This window comes from Corvus cornix, chromosome 26 (genome assembly GCF_000738735.6).
Source record: "Corvus cornix cornix isolate S_Up_H32 chromosome 26, ASM73873v5, whole genome shotgun sequence".
Lineage (NCBI taxonomy): Eukaryota > Metazoa > Chordata > Aves > Passeriformes > Corvidae > Corvus > Corvus cornix.
This window is the reverse complement of record NC_046354.1, coordinates 4,458,916-4,486,195: the sequence shown is the minus strand read 5'-3', so window position 1 is coordinate 4,486,195 and position 27,280 is coordinate 4,458,916. Positions and strand designations below refer to the sequence as shown.

Below are 27,280 nucleotides of genomic sequence, written 5' to 3'. Positions count from 1 at the left end.
CTAATAAGGCATTTGGGATTGCTGGGAGAGTCCCAAAACAAAGAGGGGAAAGAAAACACATGAGCAGGGCATAGAGGAAACAGGAGGAAATGTTATACAAAGGCTTCCTGTTAATTTTCTCTCCTATGTCCAAAAGCTTTTAAGATGTCTTGTGGAGAAAATGGAGAGAAATGGGAAAAGAAAGCAGAATACTTCTACCTCCTGCAATATTGAAAGTGCCTGGAAAATTTGGGTCCACTCATGGGAGCTTCCACCCTAATGAAAACAATGGCTCTATATGAGCATTTAGCAGCAGGATAAAATACCCCTTTGCCAGGTGGAAGTGCAGCTCAGAAAGTGCCTAAATAACACAGATTTGTACATAAAGAACAATGTAAGGGATATAGAATGATTGCTTTGCTTTGCTTTGCTTCAGATGAGATGATGGAGTATGTCCTTAGTGGTCTGAAAACCTCTCTCTGGGGTTTTATCCCTGGAGGAAGGATACTTAGACTCGTAAGGCGTACCTTACACAAATTCCTGCCTCCAAATGCCCACGAGCTGGTGTCTGGGAAGCTGCACATTGTCCTCACCCGCGTGCACGACTGGAGAACTGTGACAGTGTCCGAGTTTGCCTCGAAGGAGGAGCTGATTCAGGTGGGAGCAGCCACAGGCACCCCGTGAGGGAGGAGCTGTGTGACATTTGCTGCCCGGCCATGTCCCACAGCACAGAATCACAGAATGGTTTGGGTTGCAAGGGACCTTAAAGCTCATCCAGTGCCACCCTTGCCATGGGCAGGGACACCTCCCACTGTCCCCGGTTGGTCTCAAGCCCCGTCCAACCTGGCCTTGGACACTGCCAGGGATCCAGGGGCAGCCACAGCTTCTCTGGGCACCCTGTGCCAGGGCCTCACCACCCTCACGGTAAAAAATTTCTTCCCAGTATCTAAATCTCCCCCCTTGTAGTTATAAACCATCACCTCATGTCTTATCCTAACAGGCCCTGGTCCATTGAGGTCCATGCCACCATTTCTGTCCTGGCCACCCTCTGAATCCAGACAAGCTGAAATAATTTTTACAAATCAGCCCTTTTGATTGCTCTCTGAGTTATCCTGAACAGGCAGGAGCACATTGAGGCATCTCACAGCTTCCCTTCCTACGTCTCTGCCCTGGCTGTGGGTATCAGCCATGGTCTGGTGCACGTTGGTCAGTGGTGCCCAATAACCCAGCTGGGGGCCCCTGTTTTGGCATTCACAGATGAGCCACCACTCCCAAAGGCAGCAGTTTCCGTGGCTCTTCGCTCACCTCTGTCCTTCCCGTCTCACCCACAGGCCGTGACGTGCAGCTGCTTCATCCCGCTGTATTTTGGGTTTTGCCCTCCAACGTACCGTGGGGTGGTGAGTAGCGCTGTGGGCTGGAGACCCTGTCCCAGCTCCGGCCCAGGGCCCCTCCAGCCTCTGGCCTTTCTCCAGTGGTGGCATTAAGGATGTTTCTACCTGGCTTTGCCACCAGCATAGCTCGAGGCTGAGTTCCCACAGTGTCTGCAGAGGGAAGAACAGGGCCCCAAAATCTGACCTCACTGCAAGACAGGACCCAGCTTCTCACAGAACTGTCCATCTTCCCCTGTCCCTGGGGTTGCCTCAGCTGCCTTCTGCTGCACCTTCCTCCCGCTTCCATTGCAGCAGTTCTTTGGCTGGAAGGGAGGATCAGGGTGTGGACCTGGAGCAGGGGAGCAGCGGCTGGGGCAGTTGCCTGGAAGGGGATCTCTGCAGCCCCAGAACCTCAGGCTGCTGTGGGCCTGGCTGGGGAACAAGCCCCACGTGTTTGCCCGTGTGAACAGCACTGCTCTCTCTGCCCAGGGGAAGGCTCAGGGCTCCCTGTTTTGCCTCCTAGCGCTACGTGGATGGCGAGGTGGCCATGTGGACAGCCGACTTCGTGTCCCGCACCACCATCACCATCTCTGCCTTCGCCGGAGAATACGACATCTGCCCCAAGGATGGCCCAGCTGCCTTCTTGACCTTCCAGCTCGCTGACTCTATCTTACAGATCTCAAAAATGAACATCTGCCGCTTACAGCACGTTTTTCAGCTTCCCACACGTGAGGTGAGCTGCTCCTCCAGGTAGCCAGAGCCACGAGCCCCCTGCAGCAGCCCAGCTGCCCTGACTGCCACCTCCCCCCGCAGGCCATGGACCGCTATCATATCCAGGGCTACCAGGACACGGTCTCCTTCCTGAAAAGACTGAGTAAGTGACTGGGAGTGAGGACAGGTAGGTTGGGTGCTTCCCTTACTTCATTGGTTTGCTGACACAAGGTAAGAGATGCTGCCCCAGAGTGGCTGGGGCAGAGCAATGCCTGTATTCCTGGCACTGCCAGCATTACTTGAGCCCTGGCCTCTCCAGAAGCTCCCTCAGGAGCCACACTCCCCTCTTCTCTGCCACACTGGGCATGACACAGCTTTATCCCAGGGAACACAGGTGCCAGGACCTCTAGACGGAAGCGCAGGCTCGGGTGCCCTGTGTGGTGTTTGATAACCCCCTGAGGCACAGAGCAGCAGTGTTTGGTGATCCCTGAGCGCTGGGGTCAGCAGTATCTCTGGTTTCCAGTCAACCCAGGTCATGCCTCGCACTGCTGCACACCTGGCAGTTGAGCAACAAGCAGTGAGAGCTGGCTTCTCTTCCCACCAGGGGATTTCCAGGTGAATTACTTCGAGGGCTTCACGCTTTCCTTGGCCAATGAATCACGTCAGAAAGGTGAGGAGACCCCGCACCTGAAGCCACAACTGAGAGTTCTGCACTCCAGAGCCACAGATCATGAGGATGACACCAAAGAGAACCCAGGAATCGGCCAGGCAGCCGATGAATATGAATAGGAAGGCCCACACCACCTTCTCCACCCCCAGGAAGGTAAAGAACCAGCACTTGCTTTACCCCATCCGTTTCCAAGTGACACTTGCCCAGGGCTGTCAGTGCCCAAAGAGGCTCTGGGGCAGGTGAGAACATCGGGAATGGGAGAAAGTTCCCTCTCAGCTCAGGGCTTACGAGTGAGGCCTCACACTGAGCCCTCACCCTTGATCTGGCTGAGGACTGAGGACTTCATTTTGGCTGTGTCAGAAGGGCTCCATGGACAAGGAGCCCTTCCCATGGAGAAGGCCACGTATTTACTCACCTTGTGAGGTAATAACCGGTTCTGCCCATGCATCCCTTCAGCAGGGGTGTCTCGTCTCAAGGGTTCAAGCTGCCTTTGCTGTGCCAGCCAAATCCAGGCTTCTTAGGAACTCTGGCTGCAGCCACAGAAAGACTCAGGGCAAGGAAAGCATATTCCAGCTGCAGGTAAACCTCTACCTGTGCCATTCTGAAGCAACACAAGGCAGGTTTAAATCCAAAACTTAGAGTTTTCTGCAATCCTATGCAAAATAACGCCCGCTCCCCTTTTAGTTTTGCATGGAAAACCTGTGAAACCTCAGTGCTTCAGTTTCCAGTTTGTTGTTACTAAAAAATACAAAGAAGCATCTGCTGAAATGCCAAGTTTCTTTCAATTTTACTCTTTATTTTCTTTTTCTTTCTGAGTCTTTCAATAGTTCAGAATTTATCAGCTTAGGAAAAATTACACAGCTTTTTCAGCCTGGGGATTATTTAAAATGTAGCCACATCAATTAAATTAAAAGTGAAAAAAGACACAATCTGCTATATCTAGGAGGCCCACAACAAATGAGGAATACAAAGGGGAAGGAATAGGATTGTTACCATTCCAGACCTAAACAGAAAAGCTTGGGAAACATAAAATGGGAGCAAGAAGGAGATTTCCTTTGAAAACAAACCAACTCTAGACCCACTAAGAAATGCAGGACACAGTGTTAGGCTGTAGAAGTTGCTTCCCTGGTTGCTTTTTTAAAGGCTCCATCAGTCTGAGCATTCGTGGAGCTTTTGGAAGCAACACGGTGGGCATGAGGTTTCTTTGGATGTTGGGCAGCTCTGGGCTATCAGGAATCTCTGTCTCTGGTTTGCAGCTGGGCTGCAAAATTTTTGACCAGCCCCAGGTGAAAAATTCCTCCTGTGGGAGGAATCAGACTCATTTGTCAGGCCAGAGAGCAACCAAGGGGTGAGCCCAGGCTCTTGATGTCCAGAGGAGAAGCACATCAGATTTTCCAGTTCTGGGAAGGAAAAGCCCTACTGATCAAGGCCAGGCAAAGGCTCTTTCACTGTTTGTCTGTGCAATGCTAGGATATCATTGATGCTACCAAAGCAGCAGGGGGATAAACTTGTGAACAACTTGTACCTGATTTCTTGAACAAGTGATATTTCCAGAGGACAAGTGTCTGGAGCCTGCAATCCCACGAGGCTCAGGCTGGATTAGCAGGTTCTCCACATGGACTTGCCTCTCATCCGTGTGCCCAGCAGGACAACTGCACAAGGAACTGCACCCTCCTTAGTACCCAGACTGGAGGCAGAGTCTGGCATAAAGCGCCTGCAGCCAACAGCCAGAGGCACAGGCAGGACTGGGCACGTGCTTGGCTTTGTTGGGCTCCGTTTCATGGATCAGACTCAAGGACTCTTCCCTCTAGACCTGCAGAGGGATCCAGCTCCAGAGGGAGCTCCTGCTGTCTTGGGTTGCCTCCAGACTCTCATCCCGTCCACCTCAGGCTTCACATTTCTGCTGAGTTCAAAGCAGAATGAGACGAGCAACAGGACAGGGGTACAAGGGTAATATTTTGAGGCTACCAAAACCTGCTGCCCTTTAGACAACAGGAGGAAGGGAAGCAGCTCTGACCAGGCACCTGAATCCAGCTTGTCCCACAGGAAATGCCAGAGGTGTCTGTCAGACTGACCAGTGTGGTTTTATTCCCTTTAGGGCCAGGTCAGCCACAGAAGAGCATTTGTGACCCCGCTGCTGCCTTTGGCCCCAGTTTACGCTCTAAAGAGGCAATGAGCAACTTGGAACCCAGCCTGAAGGCAGAGCCCGACCTGTCCTGAGGAGCACATGGACTGTGACAGCAATGCCACAGCACAGACAGGGCCACAGCCCCGGATGATTCCCATGGTCCACCCCTAGAGGAGACATTGCAGGCTGGTTCTATCCCCACTGGGTGCAGCTGGGGTTCCCACTTTGCTTCCTTGGGGTGAAACAAGCTCCTGCACAAGATGATTCCAATCAATGCCAAACTTTGCCTCTATCCATTGCCTCTGGCAAAGCCTCCTGTTGCCATTAGCTCCAAGCTCATGTCTCCAAGAGGAGACGGCACCAGCTCTGCTTGCTTGAAAAGATCAGGGGTTAATAAAGCAAAACCCAGCTGATTTCAATACTGAATTGTTAAATACTTCTTTCTTGCTCATTTGCTTGCTTTCTTGCAGCTTTGGAGCAGCAGAGTTCTGTGCTGAGACCATTTTAGTTTGGGGCTTCCTTGCTGATTGTTTTTTGTTAAAGTTCTCAAAGTTTTACCAACTTTCTATGATCAAGCCCCACATGGGGCAGGTGGGATACACCGGGCAGCTCAAACTGTTTGTGGCTGAGGTTTGCAGATGCATTTAATGGATTTGGAGGTCCAATTCCTGGATGAGAATTTTCTTTGGGGGATTCTAATCCCCATTTCAATAGGGTAACTGCCCCAGGCTGACTGAGATGGTAATATCCTCCTGCCTGGAGGCGGGCATGGTGCTTGCAGCAGCTTGGAGAAGGAGCTGGTGGATAAGTGGGAGGGAGCAGAGGTGCAGAAGCAAATGCTGGGCTGATTGTCCCTGCCTGGGGTGGGCTGGCTGTCTCTGAGCCTTCCACTTTGCCCTGTGGCAGCAACAGCTGGATTTGAGCAGCCTGGCTTTGGCTGCAGTGGTTGAGAGATGTAAATCCATCTGGGATGCATGGAAGACAGGAGCAGACAGGATCCAATGCAAACGGGATCCATCAAAATGGGCCAGAAAGTTCTAAGGGGACTGGAGCACCTTCCCGGTGGAAACAGGCTGAGAAACTTGGGGCCGTTCAGCCTGGAGAAGAGAAGGTTGTGTGGAGACCTCACAGCCCCTTCAAGGATCTGAAGGGGCTACAGGGAAGCTGGACAGGGACCCCTCATCAGGAAAGGGAGGGACAGGACAAGGGTCAATGGCTTCCCACTGCCAGGGGGCAGGGTTAGATGGGATATTGGGAAGGAATCCTTCCCTGGGAGGGGGCTGAGGCCCTGGCACAGGGTGCCCAGAGCAGCTGCGGCTGCCTCTGGATCCCTGGGAGTGTCCAAGGCCAGGCTGGATGGGGCTTGGAGCACCCTGGGACAGTGGGAGGTGTCCCTGCCATGGCAGCGGTGGAACTGGGTTATCTTTAAGCTCTCTTTTAACCCAAACTGTTCCATGATTCTATGAAATAAGCATCCCGGTTTCTTTTAGCAAAATCATTCCAGAGAAAATATTCCCAGGTCACTGATTTCAACCAAAGACAGAAGAACACAGGATATTGATCTTTCACAGAGCACTCATAGTTAACTTTGAGTCTGGTTACATCAAAGCTGCCTTCAGCTACTCCCCACATTCATTCCTGCAGTCTCCAGGGCCCTTTGGATGAAACTTCCCTCTGTTCCCCTTCCCTTTGTGCAATTAAACAGGCTATATATATATATATACTCCGATAAACAGCTGCTGCTGTTGGGATCCATTTGTTGCCTGTCTGGAACCAACAAAAGCAGGAGACTCAGCTGGGGCAAAGCCAATCCACAGCCTCTGATGTGCAGCATGGATTGGGGATAATTAAGAGTGCTGCCAATTAATTCTGTGTGCGGACCAGTGGCACAGGCTGTGTTTGCCTGGGCCATGCTCTGTGTGTGGCCGTGAGTTACAGACAATTGCAGGCAAAGAACTCATTTCCTTTTGAAATGTCCGGACATGCAGCCTGCAGGACTCGGAAGTAGGGGGAAGTTAATCTTTATGTTTCTCCATCCTTCTGCACAACTGCATGTTCCAGGGGGATCCAAATGCACTCCCACCTCCACAGACAGGAGAAGCAGGGCTATGGGGAGATGTGAAGCTCAAGAATTGGTAATTGGTAAAAAAACTTCAGGGAACTGTAGAAAAATTAGTTCCTGCCCAGTGTTATGCTCCCTAAAGCTTCTCCCTCTCTCCCTCTGTCTCTCTCTCTCTCTCTCTGAGAAGTCTCTCTGAAAGTTTTTGAGTGGGAGGAAAACACTAAAACATGGCATTTCCTGGCAAATGCCCACCCTGTAATCTGCATTAAAGCAGGGAAGGGATGCTGCTGGTGGGGGGGAGGTGGAGTGGGCAGGGAAAGGTCTGGGCTGTGAGGTCTGCAGGTGAAGCTGCCCAGTGGTCCCTGCAGCCTGGGGTGGGTCCCAGGAGCAGCACCGAAGCTTTGCCTCGGCCATCATGGAAAAGCAGGTCAGGCCTGAGCAGGGGCACTGCAGTGGCAGCACTGGAGACAGAACCAGACAGGTTCTGAAGGAAAAAACACTCCCCAGAAATTGCCTCGAGAACCAGCAGCCGTGCTGGTGTGTGCTGGTGTTGCCCACCACATCCCGAGGCAGCGCTGGAGACCCCCAGGGCCCCGCCAGGATGATCCTTGTTACCTGTGGGAACAAGGTGAGAGCTGAGGCTAGGTCAATGTCCTGACAGGGATGAGCAGCTTCAGGAATGTTTGACCCCAAAGGGTTTTCTCACAGCTGCTTCAGGGTGAAATCATTGCGAGTCTCTTGGGCAGCTGCACAGGAGGGAACTCGCAAGCAGATTTGGGGGGGATATGCCTTAAATCCCTAGAGCCTAGTTCCAGAACATCTCTCAGGATCTTGGAGAATGTGCCTGGTGTCCTGCCAGGACAGAGTCCAGCAGATAAATATCTGGAACACGAATGTATTGCACTAGGGAAGTGGCACTAAGCTGGTTTGTAGCTCCTTTGAGATATCAAAATAATATCACAGGGATAAAAAAAATAGCTACTTTTAATGTGGGCTACTCCAGATTTAGAGTTTTTAGCCATGCTCAGCATCAGTGACCCACGGGTGAGGTTCTCAAAGGTTTCCCTGCTCTGCACCCTGCTCTCTCTATGCTGAGGGTCTGCAGCCCCCCAGCCCCTCACCTCCTGTCCATGACTCTCTTGGGCAAACCGGGCACCAGGGTTTGGAGCAGTCTGTGGAGTCGTTGTACCAGGGAGCTGACACCTTCCAGCAGCCCCCACACTGTCTTCACCCTGCAAAAGCAAACAGGCTGAGTTTAATGATGGCTAAAGGCAGCAAAAGGGGAGGGTGTTCATGGTAAATGCACACTGTAATAATCTTTTCCATAACCAAGAGATCCTATGGAACACCATACCCAGCCATACCCACTCTCCCTTGGATCTTGCCTTCAGGGAACATCGAATCCCTTCGTGTGTCCCTTCAGCTGCCCTGCTGCTGCTGAAGGCACAGCCCCTGGTTTGTGTGTCATTCCCTAATGCCTCTGTTGGGATGTTCTTACCCCTTCCTGAATAAGGCTGGAAGCCTGTAGGGCTGCAGCAGGACCATCGCCAGTGGATCCTGCAGTCCATGCACCTGCTCCTTCTTCCACAAGCCTGCACCCAGGAATGACAGCATAGAAGGAAATAAAGACCAGTAATTACAAGCAATGAAATAAATGCAATCATTCCTCTTGTCCAGCTCAGACAGGTACTGAAGCCCAAGCCAGAGTCCAGCTTGAGCCACTCTTACAAAGTCTCTTTGTGATAGAAATATTTACTGTGAGAAATAACTCAATAATGTCTTAAATATAACAGTGCCCCTCTTGAAGGCTGCAGCAGCCCTAAACACAAGCTGAGCACCCCAAATCCTCTACCTGGCAGGAAGTAAGGGGTCAGGCACTGAGGGACCCTTTTGTACAGGCCAGGGTATGTCCCATTGGATTGTCCAGAGTCGTTCTTCCCACAGGTGCTGCCGAAGCGGAAATTGCCATCAAAGTAGTTAAAGCCAAAGGCATCTGGGAGACACGGAGAGAAAGGGATGATGTGTGTCTGTGTCACACTTGGAGGTGCCCCTCGGGTGCTGGGGTGCCACTTACTGTTCCTGTACAGGAAAAGGGCAGTGTCCTGGTACCCCTGGGAGAAAATGTCGTTCAAGACCTGCAAGGAGAAACACTTGAGGTCGCTAAGGAGCCCTGATCCCAGTACTACAGGATCTATCTAAAGCTGTTTGACTGTGGAGGGTTGGGATGGCCTATTTGGGAAGGCAGCAAGCACTGGTTGGTTTCCAACCACCACAGCACCAGTCAGAGAAACACAGAATGGTTTGGGTTGGAAGGGACCTTAGAGATCACCTGGTTTTGTCTGGTCTTTTGCAGGTTGTGGACCCCATCCCAAGATGGCCACCCATCAGCAGTGTCCCGCCCAAAAATGTACTGCAGAAACAGTGGGGCTGCCCCCTCCCTTTGAAACCCCATTAATTAACAGTGGAGATTGAGCTGAATCTTCAATCTTGAGAAGGCAGAAGCTGCATTAATCTTTTAACCAAAGCTAAGCTGGGACAAGTCCTGGTGGGCTCACCATGGTGCTGGGTGGAAAGAGAGCGTAGCTGATCCTGCACAGGTTCTCTATGGAGATCTGGATGCTGCCATTGAAGATCTGGAAGCAGAAGAAGATGGCGGGGCAGTCGCGGGGGCAGATGTCCAGCTCGCCGGTGAATGGGGACACGGTGATCACGGGCTCCTCCAGGCTGGACACGGGCTGCAGGCCCGTGAAGCCTCCGTCCACGTAGCGCTGGGGGAGGAGCAGAGGGAGGGTTTGCTTTGAGGACCTTTGCAGTGTCACCGAGTTGGGAACCAGTAGCTGAACTGGTGACACTCCTGCCACAACCCCGTCCCAGCTTGTCCTCCCTTCCCACTTCCAACAGCATCTCATCCCACCTGTGCTCTTTATCCCATTGCCAGCTCCTTCCCCAGCCCTGCCTGTGGCACCCAGCCAGCTCCTTCACCAGGTGCTATAATCCACAGCAGTTATTAAAACAGAAATATAATTCTTTTCCTTCACAAAACTTTGTACAACAATTTTTGGCAGTCAAGAGCCAATTCAGACATCACCGAATGCACAGCATTGTATAACTTTCAAGTCCTTGGCTTGAGCAGTAGGGCCCCCACATTTAATAATTGCCTGCAGATCGCTGGGGGATTCCTCACTGTTCAAGGAAAATATCAACTGCTCTATTCCAAAAGTAATCTGGATTTACCACCCATCTCAGGGGTATTGGAAGTGGCAGCTGATGGAATTAAGTGTTCATGAAATAGCAGTGCAGAGGGGCCTCACACAGCAATGACAGACCCGGGGATGGGTTGGGTTGGAAGGGACCTTAAAGCCCATCCAGTGCCACCCCCTGCCCTGGGCAGGGACACCTTCCACTGTCCCAGGTTGCTCCAAGCCCCGTCCAACCTGGCCTTGAACATTTCCCGGGACCTTAGAGACCCTTCCAGTGCCTCAAGGGGCTCCAAGAGAGTTCAAGAGAGACTTTGGACAATGGATGGAGTGACAGGACAAGGGGCCATGGCTTCCCACTGCCATTAGGGATAGATGGGATATTGGGAAGAAATCCTTCCCTGTGAGGGTGGGGAGGCCCTGGCACAGGGTGCCCAGAGCAGCTGTGGCTGCCCCAGCCCTGGAAGTGGATGCACTGGAAAACACTGCTGAGCTCCTCCCTCCCTCCGATAAGCAGAGCATGGAAATGCACAGGGCTGGGGGAGGATCCTCCCACGAACTCTCGATGTCTCAGCCATGAAAGTCAGCACCTGAGCCAAGGATGAACCTGCACTGCAGAGGGCCCTGCGTGGGATAACTGGATTGTGCCTCAAGGTCCCCACTGTGGGCGTCATCTTATCTTAGACGTCTGCAAGGTCAGCCACACTCTGTCCATGGGCAAAGCAGGAGGGGGCTCTCCAGATGGCAATTCCACCCAGCTATCATCTTGGGATGCAGTGAAGAAAAAGCTGAGGGGCTTTATCATCCTCCATCAACTAAAGAAAAAAGCCTGGACACACCTATCCCTCCCTGCTCAGAGGAATGTAAAGTTCAAACCCAAGAGCTCCTGCTGAGAGCGTGTTTTAGTGGAAATGTCACTCACCACTCCTCGGTAGGATGGAGGGATGAATCCACAGTAAATAGGAAGAAAGCAGCTGCAAAGGAGAGCCTGGGGAGGAGAGGGAATGCAGAAGTCAATGCTCCTGTCAAAGTTCTGGACAAAAACTGTTGACTTGGTGTCTGAAAATTCAGCCTTGACAAAGTCTGGAGCCAGGCTGTTGGTGCCACCTGGACTTTTCTGGGGACTGTGGCAAGAAAGGCTTCAAGAAAGTGGAAACACTTCTCTGGAGCAGGGCACAACTGCATTTTTTAATTTTATAGCTGCCAGAATTAATAGTTGTAAATCTACATATCTGTGTCCAACACTGCCCTTTGATGGTGGCAAGCTGAAGCTTTGGGGCCAATTTGCATCTTTGCAGATTTTTGGACAAAACCAAGACACCCTCACAAAGGCATCCTCACCCTGCTGGGATTTGTCAGTGGTAAAGCCACTGCTGGGGCGTTGGCAACCATTTCCCACCAGTCTCATCAGCTGGGAATGAGCACCCCAGGCTCCTGGGTTACCTGGAGGAGGCACCACGGGGTGAACTCTGACTTCTCCATGGAGTTGCCATCCTCTACTGTCTCCCTGGGACAAGGGACCAGGACCTCACAGTCAGCTCTGTTAGGGCTTTACCCTGGGATTCTCCCCTCAGCAGCTAATTTACTGGTTAATGAGCTGCTTGTTGTTCAGCAGCAGCTTTGTCCAGCTCCTTCCTCCCAGGAAAGTGCTGAGGCAACAAGGAAAACTATTGCCAGAGGGACTTTGCTGAGGAGTGACCTCTGGGGAGAGCTGAGAGGTCTCACCAGCACTGACAGGGCTCTTTGCAAAGTCATTACTAGAGCCCCAACATCAGCTGGATGAGGCTGGAAACAAACCTGCTGCATTTTTATCATGATTTGTTCCATCTGATGCTGGAACTCAAATCTTCCTCCCTGTCCCCAAGCTCATGGAGCCCATTGTGGTGGGACCACAGCTCTGGCAGAGCCTCCTGACTCTCTGCCCATCTTGGGTAGAAAACAGTGCAGTTAAAGCCACCCACACTTGGGGTACCTCCACCCCAGGCGGGTGGTGGAGACCTTCCTACGGCACCAGAGGAAGGTCTCCATACCTGAATGAGCTCCTCCTTGGAGCTGAACTCTGAGGCCATGACGTTCTGGCCGTCCACCACCCGCGTCAGCGAGATGTGCAGCCGGCCCGAGGCCAGCAGGTAGGAATCCTCCGGCAGCATCCGCTGCAGGACAGCCTTGAGATTGGCCAGCAGGCTGCACTTGGGAGAGAGGGGGCCCAGGATGGTTTTCCTGACTTCCGTTGCCAGTGCAAAGAAAAACTCCTTTAGGTCATCTGAAACAGAGGCAGGGGGAAAGATGGAGAGAAAGTCAATCCCTGCTGCACTGATAGTTATATTTTAAATTCTATTTTTTAACATTCCTCACAAATACAGCTTCTTGCAGCCTCTCTGTGTGACCCCAGGATTATACTGCTCCTACAGTGGGGGATGTTGTGGCAGGGCAGAATGGGAGGTATCACCCCCATAATGTCCTCAAAGGACATCCTATCGTTGTGTGACCCCACTGGTGAAATCCCCATCTGCACCAGAGATGGGGCCTCAAGATGTTCCTGGTGGGGATTAGGGAAAGGTTCCAGAGAGCCCCAGGAAGGGGGACACTGAGTTATCCATGGCAGTGTGACTTGCACAACACATTCCTGCCTTCCACCTCCGGTTTTCCAGGTGGGCAGCCCCAGGCTTTACAGGGAGCTGGGCTGGCAGAGGACGAGGAGCTGGGTTAAAGGAGCAGAGCCCCGGAGCCCCAGCTGAGGGCTCAGGAGACTCCGGGTTCTAAAGGTTCTGCAGTGATGGGGAGGAAGAGGAATGCAGCAAACCCTGCAGGAAGCCTGATCCCATAGAGGGAACTCGGACCCTTTGCTGACATGGGGAGCTCACCTGGGGGAATATCCCACCTGGGGGGTTAAACTCTTGCGGTGTAAGTTTATCCAGCACCGATGTGAGCTGTCCTTGCATCCAGGTGGGCTCCCCGGGACCCTGCACCGGCCCGAGGCCACGAGCCTGGCTCAGCACCAAGGCCTTGTAGGGGCAGAGGTTTCCGTGCAGTCTCATGGGATTGTGTGGATGGACAGATGGATTAGGTGGAGTGTCCTGAAGGCAACTGGAGCAACCCAGGCATTAAGAGGGGTTAATGTGTGTTTGAGCAGATGCTGAGGCCACGCGGGGCGATTAACGCTGGCTGGGTTTGCACGGAGGGCATGCCAAAAGAGCCAGACCTCCAGGGAAGTGGGGCAGCCCCAGGGCACTGTCTGGCTGCTCTGTGTCCTGGAAATGGGGGGAAACATGGATAAACTGCCCACAAGCTGCTGGGTAAGAGGTGAGAGCCGAGCCCAGCTTTGGGGGCTTTGGGTCTAGACAGGGCTTTGACTCGGAGCGAGTGAAGGATGACCCTGGCAGCAATGTGACTGTCCCTGCCTGCACTAGCCTGGTGACAAGCATGTCCCCATGAGGTGACCGGGGAGGTCACAGAGGACAGCCTGGCTCTGGGAGCTCGGAGCTCCTCACCCAGCCCGGGGCAGGGGACGGGCACCTGACTGCAGCCACCCTGTGGGACACCAAACACACCTTTCACCTTCTTTTTGCCCCTATCATCCCCAATATTAATATGACAGAGCTTGTGCCACATTCATTTTCCTTGTTAGAAACATAACTAGAGCCATCACTATCCAAAATGTCTTTTCTTCCTCTGGGCAAGATATTTTGGGCACAAAATCATCTCAGCCCCTTTAAGTGGATGGTGCCTTCCACCCCAGGGAAGCAGATGCCCGGTTCAGAACCGGTGCCCTCAGCAAGAGCAGGTGCTGAATGTATTTGTACTGCTGGACAGCCTCAGCTCCATCCATTACAGCAGCAGGAGGAATCAGAAATTTTGGGGCCCTTGCTTATTTGTGGAGGAGTTCATCCCCATGTGGGCAGAAATGTTCCCTTCTGCCTTGTCTATACATATCTGCCAATGTTTTGAATTATTTTTAGCTGCAGCAGAACAGTTCCAGCATCCACCAGAGGTTTCAGGAACTGTGTGTTCCCTCCCGGCTTCCTCCATCATTATTTGGTCCCTAAAACTCTCTGCTCCTCCTGAATGTCCCCATTGCTTGAAGCAGAACTTGGATCAGCCTTCAGAGCCTTGTGTACACTTGTTTACACATGGGCACTAATTGGAAATATGGGAGGATGTGATTATTAAAATTGGATTAACTACTCTGAATTAATTCTACACATGGAGGATCTTGTTGCTAGAGAGGCCTGTTTACACGTTGTTGAAAGAGCATCAGAGGAAAACCTCTTTAGCAGCAATAAGAGGAATCCCAGCCCCGGGTTGCAGCAGACTGCTGTTCCTTCAGGAATATCCTGCTGACAAGCCCTTGAGCTTCAGCCACAGGGAAGGCGCACCTGGAGATGGGAATCACACGACATCTCCCCTTGTCCTGGGAAGGGTGAGTGGGATAAGCCAAAGTGACATGCAAACAAGGCTGTCAGCTCTGTCACCTGTGCGACAGCCACTCGTGTCCCTTTGTAGCTAAGGATCCCAAGAAACCTGATCCATAGGGAAAAGAGGGCTTTCCATGGGCAAATCCAGCCCCTGTGGCTGCACAGACTGGCTTTGGGACATCTCAGCACTCCTCAGACCTCAGAGCAGAAGAGCAGGAGATCTGCTCCTCCAGCAGGAGCAGGAAAGGAGCCAAAGGAATACAGTTATATCCGGATTTCCCCCTGTAATTTCTGCCCACCAGCTGAGCCAGAGAACGCTCAGACTGTGAGAACCGCCTTTTTCAGCTCACACCACCCAAAACTGCACTGCGCTGGCTGCCAAACGTGCCAACACCTTGGGTTTCTGTAATGCCTTGAGTGAGGAGAGCTCCACCAGCCCCACCAGCCCCCCGAGGCATCGCCCCTGGGTTTATGGAACAAAAGCGCTCCCGTAAGGCCTCGAGGCCGTGGTTTTCTTACCGAGGCCGACGCCGCACACGACGGCAGCAGCGATGAGCGACCCGGCCGAGGAGCCGTAGACCTTGCGGGCGGACTTGAGGAGCTCGGGAGCCAACTCCAGCAGGGACTGCACCACCCCAACCTGGTACAGGGCCAGGAAGCCGCTGCCCGAAAAGGAGAGTGAGAAAGGGGTGCTAGAAGCCCGGAGATCCTCCACAGCCATCTTGGGATCAAAGCAGTGAATCTGGCTCGAGGTCTTGGGTTGTCCTTTTTCACCAGGTGAACCTCAGGCTCTCTTCTCTCCTGCTCCATCCAGGCTCATCTCTGGCTGCAGACGAGTCCACAGGATGGATTTTCTGCCTCCTTTTATGACAGCTCCCCGAGGCGTTGAGATCCGCGAGCTATTTTAATTGCTGCCTGTGCTAAAAACAGAAATTTTCCCCTGATCAAAACAGCTCTTATAATCCTCAACCACAGCCAGCTCGGATGCTCAGGGCTGAATCAGGACTGCCCTCTCATGCCAAAGAGTCTGCAGTGCCCCAGGAGCCCTCCTGGAGTGGGTCCCGGTGTTACTGGGCCTGTCACACTCAGAAACATCTGTGCAAAAATTCCTCTTTGCCTCATGCTTTCTTCATCCACGGGTGTTTTCCTAAATAGGATTCTCCATCAATCCCAGCTTAGGCACAGCTCAGTACTGAGTGAGTAAAGGCTTGTATAAGACACTTAAAGCCAGAGGATGTTACACAAGGGGTGGATGCAGGGCATTACGTTGGGTTAGGTTTGGAAATACTCCTTATATTTTCTCTCTGCTGGAAGGGTTTTGCTCTTGCCTGACTCTTGGATATTGTTTGCAGGGGGCAAAAACCAAAGAGCTGGATTTGTTTTTCTCTCCCCTCTCAATAAGGCCCTACAGCAGCACCATGTTCCCCAAACCTGTGGTTATTGAACCAAAATCAAACTGCCTTTGGACTGTCTGCATTGCCTGGGGGATAGTTAAAAAACTAGGGAGAAATGCAGTGGATCTCTTGTCTTTTCAGTCTTAATGATCCAATGCTGCTGCCAACATACAGAACAAAAATTGCCATTTCAACAGATGTATTTATTAAGTACTGGTAAATATTGCGTAGTTTCAGTTGTCCAAGTCCTTAGAGCTGCTCATGAGAGGAAACATTCCATGCGTTAGAATTAGGGCTGTGTGTATAACGCAATGTGGGCATGAGGGTAAGGAGCAAGGCTCTCCCTCCCTGTGTCCATGGCCAGGACAGTACAGGGAACCACAGTCCCAGCATCCTGATACCCCCTTTGCAGTGCTGTTTCACCCCAAATTTTCATACATTTTTCCCTGCCTTCTCCAGCCATCACTGTGTCCCCATGACAGGAACTGGAGCAGAGTCCCCCACGTTGACATGCAAAGTGTCCCTGGGCTGAAGTGTCACCAGGAGCTGCCCATCAGCAGCTGGACATTGCATGGAACCCCCCAGGTAAAGGTCACAGCATGGCCAGGGCTGGTCTCTGGTGCTCCCTGCATGTCAGGACACACAGGAGGGAGTTGCCAGCTCCAAGATATATCTAATAATTAGTGGGATTATCCTGGAAGTGAACACCTGCCTCAATCAGGGCTTTTAGATCCACAGCCTTACTGGAGCCCCTAATTTCTTGTCTTTCCTGTGTCTGATATTTCACATTATCCCCTCGCTGGGTGAGTCTCTCACCTGCCCCAGCCTCTCCGAGCCTCCTGGAGATATCAAAACTTTGATCTATGTGATTCATGCCACTGGCTCCTCCAGCCCTTGGGAAAGCAAATCTCTTCATTTACATGTCTTTCTTTCAGTACTGACAAGTTCATGAACGACAAAAGTATCACCTGTTGCCGTGACTGGTCCAGACAGGCCGGGGCAGTGGAAGTGCACGAGGGTTTGTAGGCTGGAATGGGCTGTTCCCATTTTCCCTGTGCATTAACTGTTCCTGTTGTTTAGCCCAGGCCCCGGGGGATCCAGCAGGCTCTGCATGAAGAGGTGCAGGATGCTCCTGCTTCACTTAGTGCTTGCACCTCCTCAGCCGTGCCCAGCCCTGGCAGCCAAGGTTTGGGAAAGGTGTAAATGATCCCATGGGAGCTGTGGGAACACCCTCCTCTGTCCACACATGGCTCTGTGCTGCGCTGAGTGCCGGGGACTTCTCCAGAACAGCCAAGGTGCCAAATCTCCCCTGCACCCTCAGCAGCTGCCAACACCATGGCCTGGGACAGCATCCAGGAGGTATCATCCTGCCTGGCTCAGTTCCATGCTCCCGTGAGATGAAACCTTGTCATCATCCTCTTAGTGACAGCAAATTTTGCATTAATTGGCTCATTAAGTGCCGGGGTGATTTTCTAAGCTGCCCTCCCCCCCCGGCACTCCAAAGCAGGATTAGTGGGGACTGACGACTTTGGAGACACAGGATCCCAGCAGCAGCCTGGGATGGGTTCGGGAGAAAGCCTCTGGGTGGACTGGGGGCTGTGCAGGGCTGTGCTTTGCCCGGGCAGGATCAGAGCCCAGATGGCCGGTGTCCGTGAGCCGGGGATTTTCGTGCAAGGCAATTGTCTGTGCTGTGGGAAGCCACAACAGGGTGTTTAGGGAAGGATGAAGGTAATGCCGAGAGCTGGAAACGGCTCAAGCCGCCAGGACTAATAGCTTGCCCTTCTTTAAAACCTTCTTAGTATCTTCAGCGGCCACAGGCAATCAGGTCCCAATTTTATAACCCAGAGATTAATCCAAGGTGCTGGAATTGCTCACGGGATGGGACCTGGGCTCCAAAAGCCACGAGGCCTGGGGTGCTGCTCTAAGGCACCTGTGGTTGCTCCTGACCTCATCCCACCATGCCCAGCTGGAGCAGCATCCCTGCACATTGGGTTGGGTTTTTCGGGAGCAGGAGCCCCTTGTGCAAGGGCCTGGGCAGGTTTGGCTCCTTGTTCCCCTGGCACGGCTGCCCCAATGGGTGGGAAAAGGTCCCGTGACCAGAGAAGGAGAGTATTTGGTTCAGCTGTGGTGTTGGGAATAGTGCAGGAGGAGGGAATGGGAGTTTTCCTCTCTGGTGTTTCACCTGGCAGGTGCATCCCACGTGCTGATGGAAGATGATATCCTCTGGGACAGAGGGTATTTGTCTTTCCACTGGGAAGTCAGTGAGGAGACAGAGCCCTTTTCTGCTCCATGCAAAACCCAGCCCATCCCTGGCACCGCATGAGCTCAGATGCAAAACAAATTGGGGCATCCTGTGACCCTCTAGCCACATCCCCACCAGCAGCTCGCCCAGCCCTGGCCCCAGCCCGGCACAGGACCCCGGGCTCTGGGCAGGGAACGGGAATGTCGGGACTGTTGCAAACAGAGGAGGGCGGCTCCAGTTTCTCCCACAGTAAAATCTCCCGAGCTGGTTCCCAGCCAGAAGGAATCGCGGTGCTGACGCTGCGCTTGTTGTTGGTAGGACCCAGCAGTGGGATTTGATGTTTTCCACACTCCTAATTACCCCGGGCTGAATTAGATGGAGCCCCTGCAAAGTGTCCCCCCTCCCTCGGCAGCCGGTGACTCCACCCTGTGTCTGTCAAACACAGCCCTGAAGGCTTTGGGGACGTGGATCTGGGTGGGGAAGGGCTGCTTCTGTCCTTCGAGGGCTCTGCTTCCCCATTTTCATTTACTTCAGGTTTTACAAGGACCAAGAAGGTCAGATCCTCCCAGAGAGGAGGCGTTGGGCAGACCTGGACAGTCATCCATGGCCCATGGGGGAATTGTCACCTCACACATGGCAGTGACACAAACCCACACGTTTGTTTGCCACCAGCATCACCTTCAACCCACTAGAACATCCCTCCTGCACAATGCAAACTTCATCTCCTTCACCTCAGGCCAGGTCCAACCTTGCAGAGGAGATGCTCCTGCTGGTGCCACCACACCGAGCCCTGGCAACCCCCCCCCACCAGCCCCAAGCTGCCTTAATCCGCGGCCCTACTTAGGGATCTGGGCAAAGATTAGCTGGAAACATTCCCAGTGTTTAGGGCTTAAATCGCTTTGACATTTCACATCTTCTTAGAGCTCATAGGTGAGACCCCGGCAGCTGTAAATCCCCTCAGTCCTTGAGGATGTTACAGCTCCTGCGCCGCTCGGGAATGAGCTTTACCCAGTTCTTGGTGTCAGATCAAGCTGCTTGGGGTAGTAAATCTCCTTCTGTTGGGAAGGGAAGGCCTATAAATCGTAAAGATGGCAGGACAACACCATGTATCTGCTCTGAGAGTCCCTTGTGCCACTCAGAATTTGGCTGGAAAGGAGCAGCCCACAGCAGCTGGAGCAAAGCAAACATTATTCCATCTATAACACAACACCCAGCAGACAAGCCTGGCTGGCGTTTAGGCACCAATTTATTTGAGTTTCAGATTTTTTTTCCGAACTGGATTCTTGGCTGGTAGCAGAAACTACAAAAATTATGTTGTACGTTCACAAATACATTTAGAAAAGCAGGCAAATAAATACATGTACACAAACAGCAACAACCCGTGAGGTTCAACACAAGCACTTGGCAGGAGCTAGAATACAAATACAGGGTGAAATCTGGGCTCTGTTTGATTTACAGACTCTTTGCCCCCATCCAGGTGGGGTTTAAGCATTTCACAATGCTGGCACTGTCATGGGGGTTTTCCTTAAAATTAAGATTTTAAATCCACAGCTCAGAAGTTCCCCCCACATCCAGGTCACCATCAGGGATTGTCCTCCCACCACTAAATCTTCATTCTTGGGTTCCCAGGCGCCACAGGCCCTTCGCAGCAGCTGCTGTCAGTCTGGGCTGTCACAGTGGTCTGTCCTGAGCTTTTCTCTCTTCTGCTGAGACAGAAGGAAACATTTTTAGAATCATGGAATACTTTGGATTGAAAGGGACCTTTAAAGCCCATCCCGTTCCACCCCCTGCCACGGGCACGGACCCCTTCCACTACCCCAGGTTGCTCCAAGCCCTGCCCAGCCTGGCCTGGAACACTTCCACAAATGGGCAGCTGCAGCTTCCCTGGGCACTTGCCCTAACTTGCTGCGGGGAGCTCAGCCCCAGGCTCACCCTCCTCCTTACCTGGATCCTTTTGCCATAGGGCACAAAGGAATCCTCCAGGTAGCGGGTGCCGAAGCCCATGATCCTGTTCACTGCCTGGCTGCAGATCCCGGCCACCGTGGCGGTGAGATGGACCGTGTAGGCAAACTGGATCTCCTGGGGGTTGATGTTGGGCCTGCTGGCCGTCAGCTCCCTCTGCACGTAGGCGTCGGCCAGGTTCTTGAAGGAGCTGTAGGACATGTCCCTGAAGAACAGCTGCAGCCGCGCGTCCTCCCGCACCTGGGTGGGAGACAAGTGAGTGCACATCGTGAGGGAATGACTCCATGTGTCACCCTCGTGCTGACGCCTTCACTCCTCACCAGGACTGCAGCTGGTGGAGGACAGCCAGCCAGCCACGATCACACCCAGGCAAGGAATTAAAAGGTGCCATTTCCTTGATTTTACTGAGTGTTTCCCTGCCCTGGGGAAATCGACAGTGTTGCTGTATTTATTTTGCATCAGTGCAGAGCTTGGCCCAGATTCCCTCAGCCACATCCAGCTTCACAGCTCTCCTCTCACCTCTCTGTCCAGCTCATCTCCTACACTCCGGAGCAGGGCAACAATTTTCCTGATGGCTTCATCTGTAGAGAGAGACACCAGGTTATCTCCAGCCCTTTCTCCAAGCCTCACACATCCAGATGTGCTGTTTAGTCCCCAGGAAAATTTCCTTGAGCAATGATTATCCACCTCCATCCTTCCAAAACCCATTTCAACCTATTGCCAAGTGCCTTGTTACCCTTGTTACCCTCAGCCAGCAAAAATACTCTCCTGCCTCTGAATTTTGTCTTTTGTGTGGTCTAGTGGGAGGTGTCTCTGCCCATGGCAGGGCGGCTGGAATGTGATGTTCCTTAAAGTCCTTTCCAACCCAAAAACTATTCTGGGATTCTGTGAATTTCCTTCTCCCCCAATTAAACCCTGATGCTGAAAATCTCCCACAAAGTCTTCGTCCCGCTCTCGGGATCAGGGTTGAAGCAGGGTTGGATCCCATGCAGGCTCTGCAGGGGACAAGTCTCGTGCACGTTTGTTTTCAAGGCCAACACTCACCGACGCCGTCGGTGCCGGGGGGCTGTGGTGGCTCCCCACATCCTCCAGCTGTGCCCCCCCGGCTCTCGCCGCCCTGCACGATCAGCCCAATCTCCTCGGACACTTGTGTGTAGTACCCATCGGGCCTCTCCGCCTCTGTTGGGACACAAACACAGATCCAGAAGTGAGGATTGGGTTTGTTGGCAATTGACCAGCAGGGCACAGCAGCCACAGCAGCAACCAATGCCAGTGCCCAGCCCGGATCAGCGCATTCCGAGGTGAAGGCTGCGCTCCCTGAACCGCGACAGAGCTGCTGCGACCTGCCCCGAATCTGCCAAAGCGCCTCAGAAATCTCCTCGGCAGCATTTTGGAACGGGAAGGGCTGGGGTGGGGACGGGTGTCCCACAGGCTCTGCCGCGCCAGCTGCCCCCACTCGTCCCCAAGGTAAATCTCAAGCAGCTTAATGTTGGCCCTAGAGTGGCTTAGGATCTGATCTCAGGTCTCAAATGCAGGTTTAAACTAAAACACCCTCGGTTGCCAGAGGAGGAAATCTTGTGCTTGGGTGATTACTGCCAACAGCTGACTTGAGGTGACTGTGCTCAAAGCACGGGCAGAACGATCCTTCCTGGAGCAGCAGGTTGGGACTGGAATCTCCAAACCTATCCCAGGCTGAAGAAAACCCTGGGAGGGGTTAGAAAGCAGCACTAAACACGACGACTTTCCCCAAAGAAGCCCAGTGGAGTCGTGCTGGCAGCAGGGGTGGTTCAGGGCTGGGGTGGGGGTGAGGGTGAGGTCCCACCTGGCTGGGCTGGGGTCAGGACGTGCCGCAGGGGAAGGCAGCTGGGGTGCTTGCTCCTCGCCCCAGATCCTGGCTCTCCCCGCTCCTCCTCCCCATGCTTCTTCAGGGAGAAAACCTTCTTGAGACTGGGTTTCTTCTTCAGGGCCCTGCCTGACGTTGGGGATGTGCTTGAGTCTACTCTGTGTTTTCTGGCTCCTTCTGGTTTGGAGCCCTGAGGAGCTTTGACATCTTTCTCCTTTGCTTTTTTCCCTGCATTTTCCTTCTGGTCCTCAGGGCTCTTCTTGAAGAAGAGATTTAAGAAAGTTTTCAGCCAGGCTGGTTTTGAACCCGAATGTTGTGTTTTGCCCTGGGAAGAGTTTTTTGTGCTTTTCCTCTCGGGCTTCAGCCCCTCTTTAGGCACCTCCTGGGGAGCTTTGCTGTCATCATCCAAAGAGACCTCTTCCAGGTCTGGTGCTTTGAGTCTCTCCTCCTGCTCCTTCCTGGGGCTGGGTTTGGCACATGAGTACGTGCAGAAATCACTTTCTGACCGCTGTAGCCCATCCAGTTTCCTTCCTTGCCCTCTGTCTTTCTCCTGAAGGGTTTTTTTGCCCACCAGTGAGTTTTCATGGCAGCTCAGCGAGCGCTTGACGTAAATCTCCAGCACCTTCTTGGCCTCTCGCCTGTCCAGTGAGAGGATCTTGCCCGACGGCTGCATCCCCACATCCCACCGAGGCATCTCCGCCGCCGGAGCCCGCGTGTTGCTGTGGAGAAAAACAACATTTTCAGTCTGGTTTTTGCCTTCCCCAGGCCACTGCGCAGTCGGGTCAGGCCTGATGGAAACCTCCCCCATTCTGGCACCCAGGGGTGCTGTGGGTATCTGGGGATGTTTATGCTCCTGGTTAATGATCAGTCACTTTTATGGTCGTTATCTGAGTGCTCCTGATGCAAACGGCCCACGTGGGGTTTTACAACCACAGACTCATCGATAAAGGAACCGAAACTGTGGAGAGGGGAGAGATGGGCTGGGCACGTCCCACAGGGGGAGCCTGGTCATCACCCAAGGGGTTTCATCCAGCAAGGACATCACCCAGACACCATCCCATTATCCCAGGGCAGCGTGTTCCCACCCTACGATGAAAAACAACACCCCAGGAGCACCCGATGAGCCACACAACCCAGAATTTAGAGTATTTCCCCTTAAAGCATTGGCTGCTAAAAATCATTCCAGCCCCTGGAGAGGCCAAGGGATGTGGGCTCTTGCAAACGGTCTTGGTCACCTTGTGAGGACGCAGCTCTTCTGTGAGCTCCTACCAGCGCAGGGCTGTGAACGGAGCTCGGAGTGCCAATCCCTGCCTTTCCCATCACCCTTTTTCTCTACATTTACAAGCAAAATTCAACCAAAGACGCTGCTATTGGAAAACCAGAGGGCCATGATGGTGCCTCGTGCTGGTTTTACCTCCAAAACCAATTTCACCCTTCAAAGAACCAGACCCAAACCAGACTTCTCCACCACTGAACAGCACACGGGGAACCGGCACCGAAATCTGGCACCGAAATCTGGCACACTTGGCTGTACAAAGCACCCTGGAGCTGCGAATCAGCCTCTGCTCAGACCCAAAGATCATCATCACAACACACAGCACCCCCACCCACCCCACCTCGACCTGCTTTTGGGATCAGAAAGGCAAGTTCCCTTCATCCAAGCCAACACCAAAGCCCACCAAACACTCAATAATAAATCATTCCACTAAATTAAATCATGGCAAAGCCACAACCCTCATCCTGCTTCGATTGATTCCAGTACATTGACCACAACACTGGTTATTTGCTGGTTTGGTTTTTACCTTTCCATCAGTTTTTCTGCCCCTTTGGACATAGGTCAAGATGAGCTCCTGGGCCACGGGTGCTGAGGGATCTCAGACTCTCCTGGGAGGTGCCTTTTTATACCTGAGGCTGAGTTAAGTCCTATTTTTAGCAGCCATTCAGATAGGAGAGCAACCAACGCTTCCGCCTGGGATCCCCGCTATCACCGCCCTCGTGGCGTGAGTTTCACTGGAGGAGAAAACAATTTCCTTATGACAAGTAGCAGCAAAACAACATAAAATCACCTGTCACCTGGTGTAAGCACTGCCCTTTGAGACCGGCTATCTCAGGCAGCTGTTTGGCTTTGGGTTTGGTTTGGTTTGTTGTTTTTTACCGAGTGTGATGCCCTAAATGGGCTCTTCTGGGTAATTTTTCTGAGGGGAAGTCACAACTTCTTCAGACAAGTGGGGTTTCAATGCAGGAAGCAGTGTCCTGCTTGCATCCCAGGAGCTCCCAGGCAGCTCTTGTGGGACCACAGACACTCTGGGACACGGCCCTGTCAGGTTGTTGCATCACACTGGGCACGGCTGGGCTGAAACATCCTGGAAACCCACCCTGGGGTCCCTCAGACAGCCCGTGCTTCCACCCTAAAACATGAACCAGCTCCTGCCCCAAACCGTTCCCACTCCCGCGGCTCCCACTCAGCCTCACCCAGGGATGGAAAATCTTCCACCAGGCAGATCTGCCCATCCCGACACCTACAAACTGCACCCGGGCCGGGCAAATCCGACGCCAAAGCTCCGTTTGGCCCACGGGCACCGCAGTGCCCCTCCCGCGGCTGTGGCATCCTCCGGCAGGTGCTTCCCACTGTTCCCCATCGCTGCTTTGCCACCTGATGGCGAAATTCCGCGCTGCAGCTCGCAGGGATGGGGCCGGACGCGGAGCTGCAGACGCGCAGGCTTTGGAAAACCCCTTTTTGGAAAACCCCTCGGGGAGATTTCCACCCGAGCAGCGCTGCACAGGCTGTGTTCAGCTGGAATGGTGTGCAGCCAAGGTGTCTCCTGGATAAAAATGCTCTTTTCCTGGTACAGAGTTCAGCTTGCAATCAGAACACGCCAGGATTATTTTCTTTCTCTTTCTATAAACTCTCTGTGCTGTAATTTCCTATGACTGGGGGAGATTCAGACCACGTCCCTCCCTTTCTCTGGAGCCCACACGGCTGAATCAGGAATTACCTGGCTCCGTTTTTCAGCATCCCCATCTACTGATAAATAATTAAACCCTCAGTGAGGAGCTCCAGGCTCCTTCCCAGCTCCTGTCCACATCCTTCCACAAGCAAGTCTATTCCAGGGGGTGAGGAGGAGTTTCACAATCGATTTGGTTGGTTTTTCCCTCTGCAACATCCATAAAACAAAAAGCCACATCCACTCCGGCCATGGGGGGCAGTTTGGCCGTCTCCAGTTTGGAGCTCTTGCTACTGGAGATTACCCAAGGCTGAGTCCAAACACCATCCCTGCTCACAGAGGGCTCCTCATGATTCAGGTGGGAATCAGCACTGATTTATGGCCTCTTCCCAGAAGATGGGAGAGCCTAACTCCAGGAAATATCTTCACCTGAAATGTGATTCAGGGCTGAGGTCTTTATCCGAGCTCAGATCCCTCCTAGGATTTGGGACATATTCAAACCTAATGGGAGAGAGGCACAAGAAAAAGATGGAAGAGACTGAGATAAACCAAAAGCCCATGACCAGAGTGGGGGCAAGAGATCTGGATCCAAACTTTTCATCCACTTTTCTTATCAGTGCTGGGAGAGAATGAGGAAGCTGGCAGGAAATGCAGTCGGGGGGAGGGAGCACACAGTGCTGGGGTTGGCATCTTCAGGCCAGTGCTGTCAGGGGGAAAAGCAGAACTAAACCCATGGGAACACAGCAGGGGATAACCAGCTTCTGTGCCGGAAATTGCTTCAGAAGATGGAAAAAACCAAGGAGAGGCATTCCCCACATGGAGCTGCAAGGTGCAGAGGGCGACAGCAGGTCCAGAAGAAGGCAGGGGTCAAAGCACCCTAATTTCTCGGGAAAACACAGACTGAGACTGGACATCAGGAAAACTCTGCAGGAGGCTGGGACAATCTCACACAGGTGTCTAGAGGGGTTGGGAATCACCACCCTTGGAGGTCTTCTAGGCTTCACCAGCCAAAGCCACAGCCAACCTGACCTGCTGTAGGAGGCCACTGTGTTTTATGTGGACCACAAAGGTCCCTTCGAGCCATCAACCAGCCACAAGCCATCAACAGCTACCTGGGCACAACAATACAGCAGTTGCAGACCTGATCCATGATGGGGGTGTTGAGGGGAACACCTGAACCATGGCAGGGGTGTTGAGGGCAGCCACTGCTCCCTGCACCAGCCAACACATGGCCTCAGAGGAAACCTCTCAGCCCAGCTGTGCAGGTCCTCTGATCCAAAAGGGGGGTGGGCATCAGCCCCCAAAGCAAATCCTCTTTTTCCTCCAGGCCTGGGCATGGTTTTAGCTGCTTCTCCCAGCAGATGAGCCATGTGCAATGCCCTGCCCCAAACACCAGCAGATGTGGGGCTGCTGAAGGGTGGCTGATGTTCTCCAGGGAATGAAGCACCTGGAAACCTTTGGGAAAGCCCACATGAGACACCTGTTTGCATTTCACAGCCCCTGAACTCCAGCCATGCCGAAAGTCACAGGCAGCCGTGTGCTGTCCCTCCCACACACCCACACCAAGCTCCCTGGCACAAGCAGCAGTTACTCCGTTGTTTACTGACAGGGATGGGTCTGTGTTCCAGGAAAGCCACAGCTTTACAGCCCTCCTGCCTCTGTTTGTCACAGGGAAAGACACATATTTCTCCAGGAGGTGCATGAAAGCTTCCTAGGAGAGTGGACAAAGCTCCTTATTCCAGCCCATCCTTGCAAAGGTGCCCTTGGACTGTCTCCCTCCAAGACCTCTCTGGAGCTTCACAGGGCAGCACAAGGGGGGTTGAGGGCTTTTGGCAGCTTCCCAGCCAGGAAAGGAAATCCCCAGCCAAGCCCAGAGTGATCTTTAGTCATCACGGGAAAAACAGGTAAAGAGAGGTCGCCTCGCACACTCCCTGTGAGCACGGCACAAGGACCAGGGCCACCAACTGTCACCTGCTCCAACAGAGCAAACACACAGGTGGAAGAAGCGATGGGATCCTCAGGAGCTATCAGGGCTGTTTCTGTGGCAAGAAAGTGGAGTGGAAAGAGGAGATCAGGAAAAAGGCACCCCATGGGTGCCTATCCCAGGAGTGGCATGGGGCCAGGATTTTACAGTTCCCAAGGAAGGGGAGCTGCAGTCCCACCAAAGCTGAAGGATTTCACCCCCAGAAAGATTTGGTTTGGCTTTTCCCTGGGACAAAAAGTACCCTTTGTGGAGGGAAGGATGAGGTTTGGGTGCTTCACTGCACCTTCCTGCTGTGGTGCATCCCCAGGCTGCACTAGGTGGGTGCTGGGGAACCTTTACCCTGCTCTCCTAGCAGGGATTGTTGGCCTCCCTTCCTAG

At 53.0% G+C, this 27,280-nt stretch overlaps 4 protein-coding genes across 5 annotated transcripts; 1 reads left to right on the top strand and 3 right to left on the bottom strand.

The window, feature by feature from the left end:
* The first annotated feature begins 267 nt into the window (after window positions 1–267).
* LOC109145293 (patatin-like phospholipase domain-containing protein 1) lies at window positions 268–2,971 on the top strand. The gene is made up of 5 exons (XM_019289007.3): window positions 268–636; window positions 1,311–1,376; window positions 1,873–2,082; window positions 2,163–2,223; window positions 2,665–2,971. The coding sequence occupies exons 1-5, from the start codon at window positions 388–390 to the stop codon at window positions 2,847–2,849; spliced, it is 771 nt and encodes a 256-aa protein (XP_019144552.3). The 5' UTR covers window positions 268–387; the 3' UTR covers window positions 2,850–2,971.
* Window positions 2,972–3,493: 522 nt separating this feature from the next.
* PNPLA1 (patatin like phospholipase domain containing 1) lies at window positions 3,494–15,700 on the bottom strand. 2 transcript variants are annotated; one of them, XM_010404461.4, is made up of 9 exons: window positions 15,052–15,700; window positions 12,148–12,380; window positions 11,040–11,105; window positions 9,476–9,688; window positions 8,995–9,055; window positions 8,773–8,913; window positions 8,419–8,512; window positions 8,042–8,152; window positions 3,494–4,630 (listed from the first exon to the last, which is right to left on the bottom strand). In XM_010404461.4, exons 1-9 carry the CDS (start codon window positions 15,251–15,253, stop codon window positions 4,522–4,524), a joined length of 1,230 nt encoding a protein of 409 aa, XP_010402763.2. In that variant the 5' UTR covers window positions 15,254–15,700; the 3' UTR covers window positions 3,494–4,521. The 2 variants fall into 2 exon arrangements, with proteins under 2 accessions (XP_010402763.2, XP_010402765.2); XM_010404463.4 differs by lacking the exon at window positions 3,494–4,630 and adding an exon at window positions 6,189–7,535 and having other exon boundaries at window positions 15,052–15,699.
* A 3,702-nt stretch (window positions 15,701–19,402) lies between these two features.
* Window positions 19,403–20,423, bottom strand: BCL2L14 (BCL2 like 14). Its single transcript, XM_039565490.1, has 2 exons — window positions 20,113–20,423; window positions 19,403–19,871 (listed from the first exon to the last, which is right to left on the bottom strand). Exons 1-2 carry the CDS (start codon window positions 20,395–20,397, stop codon window positions 19,827–19,829), a joined length of 330 nt encoding a protein of 109 aa, XP_039421424.1. The 5' UTR covers window positions 20,398–20,423; the 3' UTR covers window positions 19,403–19,826.
* Window positions 20,424–20,631: 208 nt separating this feature from the next.
* Window positions 20,632–23,867, bottom strand: BNIP5 (BCL2 interacting protein 5). The gene is made up of 4 exons (XM_039565555.1): window positions 23,776–23,867; window positions 21,953–22,692; window positions 21,175–21,309; window positions 20,632–20,711 (listed from the first exon to the last, which is right to left on the bottom strand). The coding sequence occupies exons 1-4, from the start codon at window positions 23,805–23,807 to the stop codon at window positions 20,632–20,634; spliced, it is 987 nt and encodes a 328-aa protein (XP_039421489.1). The 5' UTR covers window positions 23,808–23,867.
* Window positions 23,868–27,280: the final 3,413 nt, after the last annotated feature.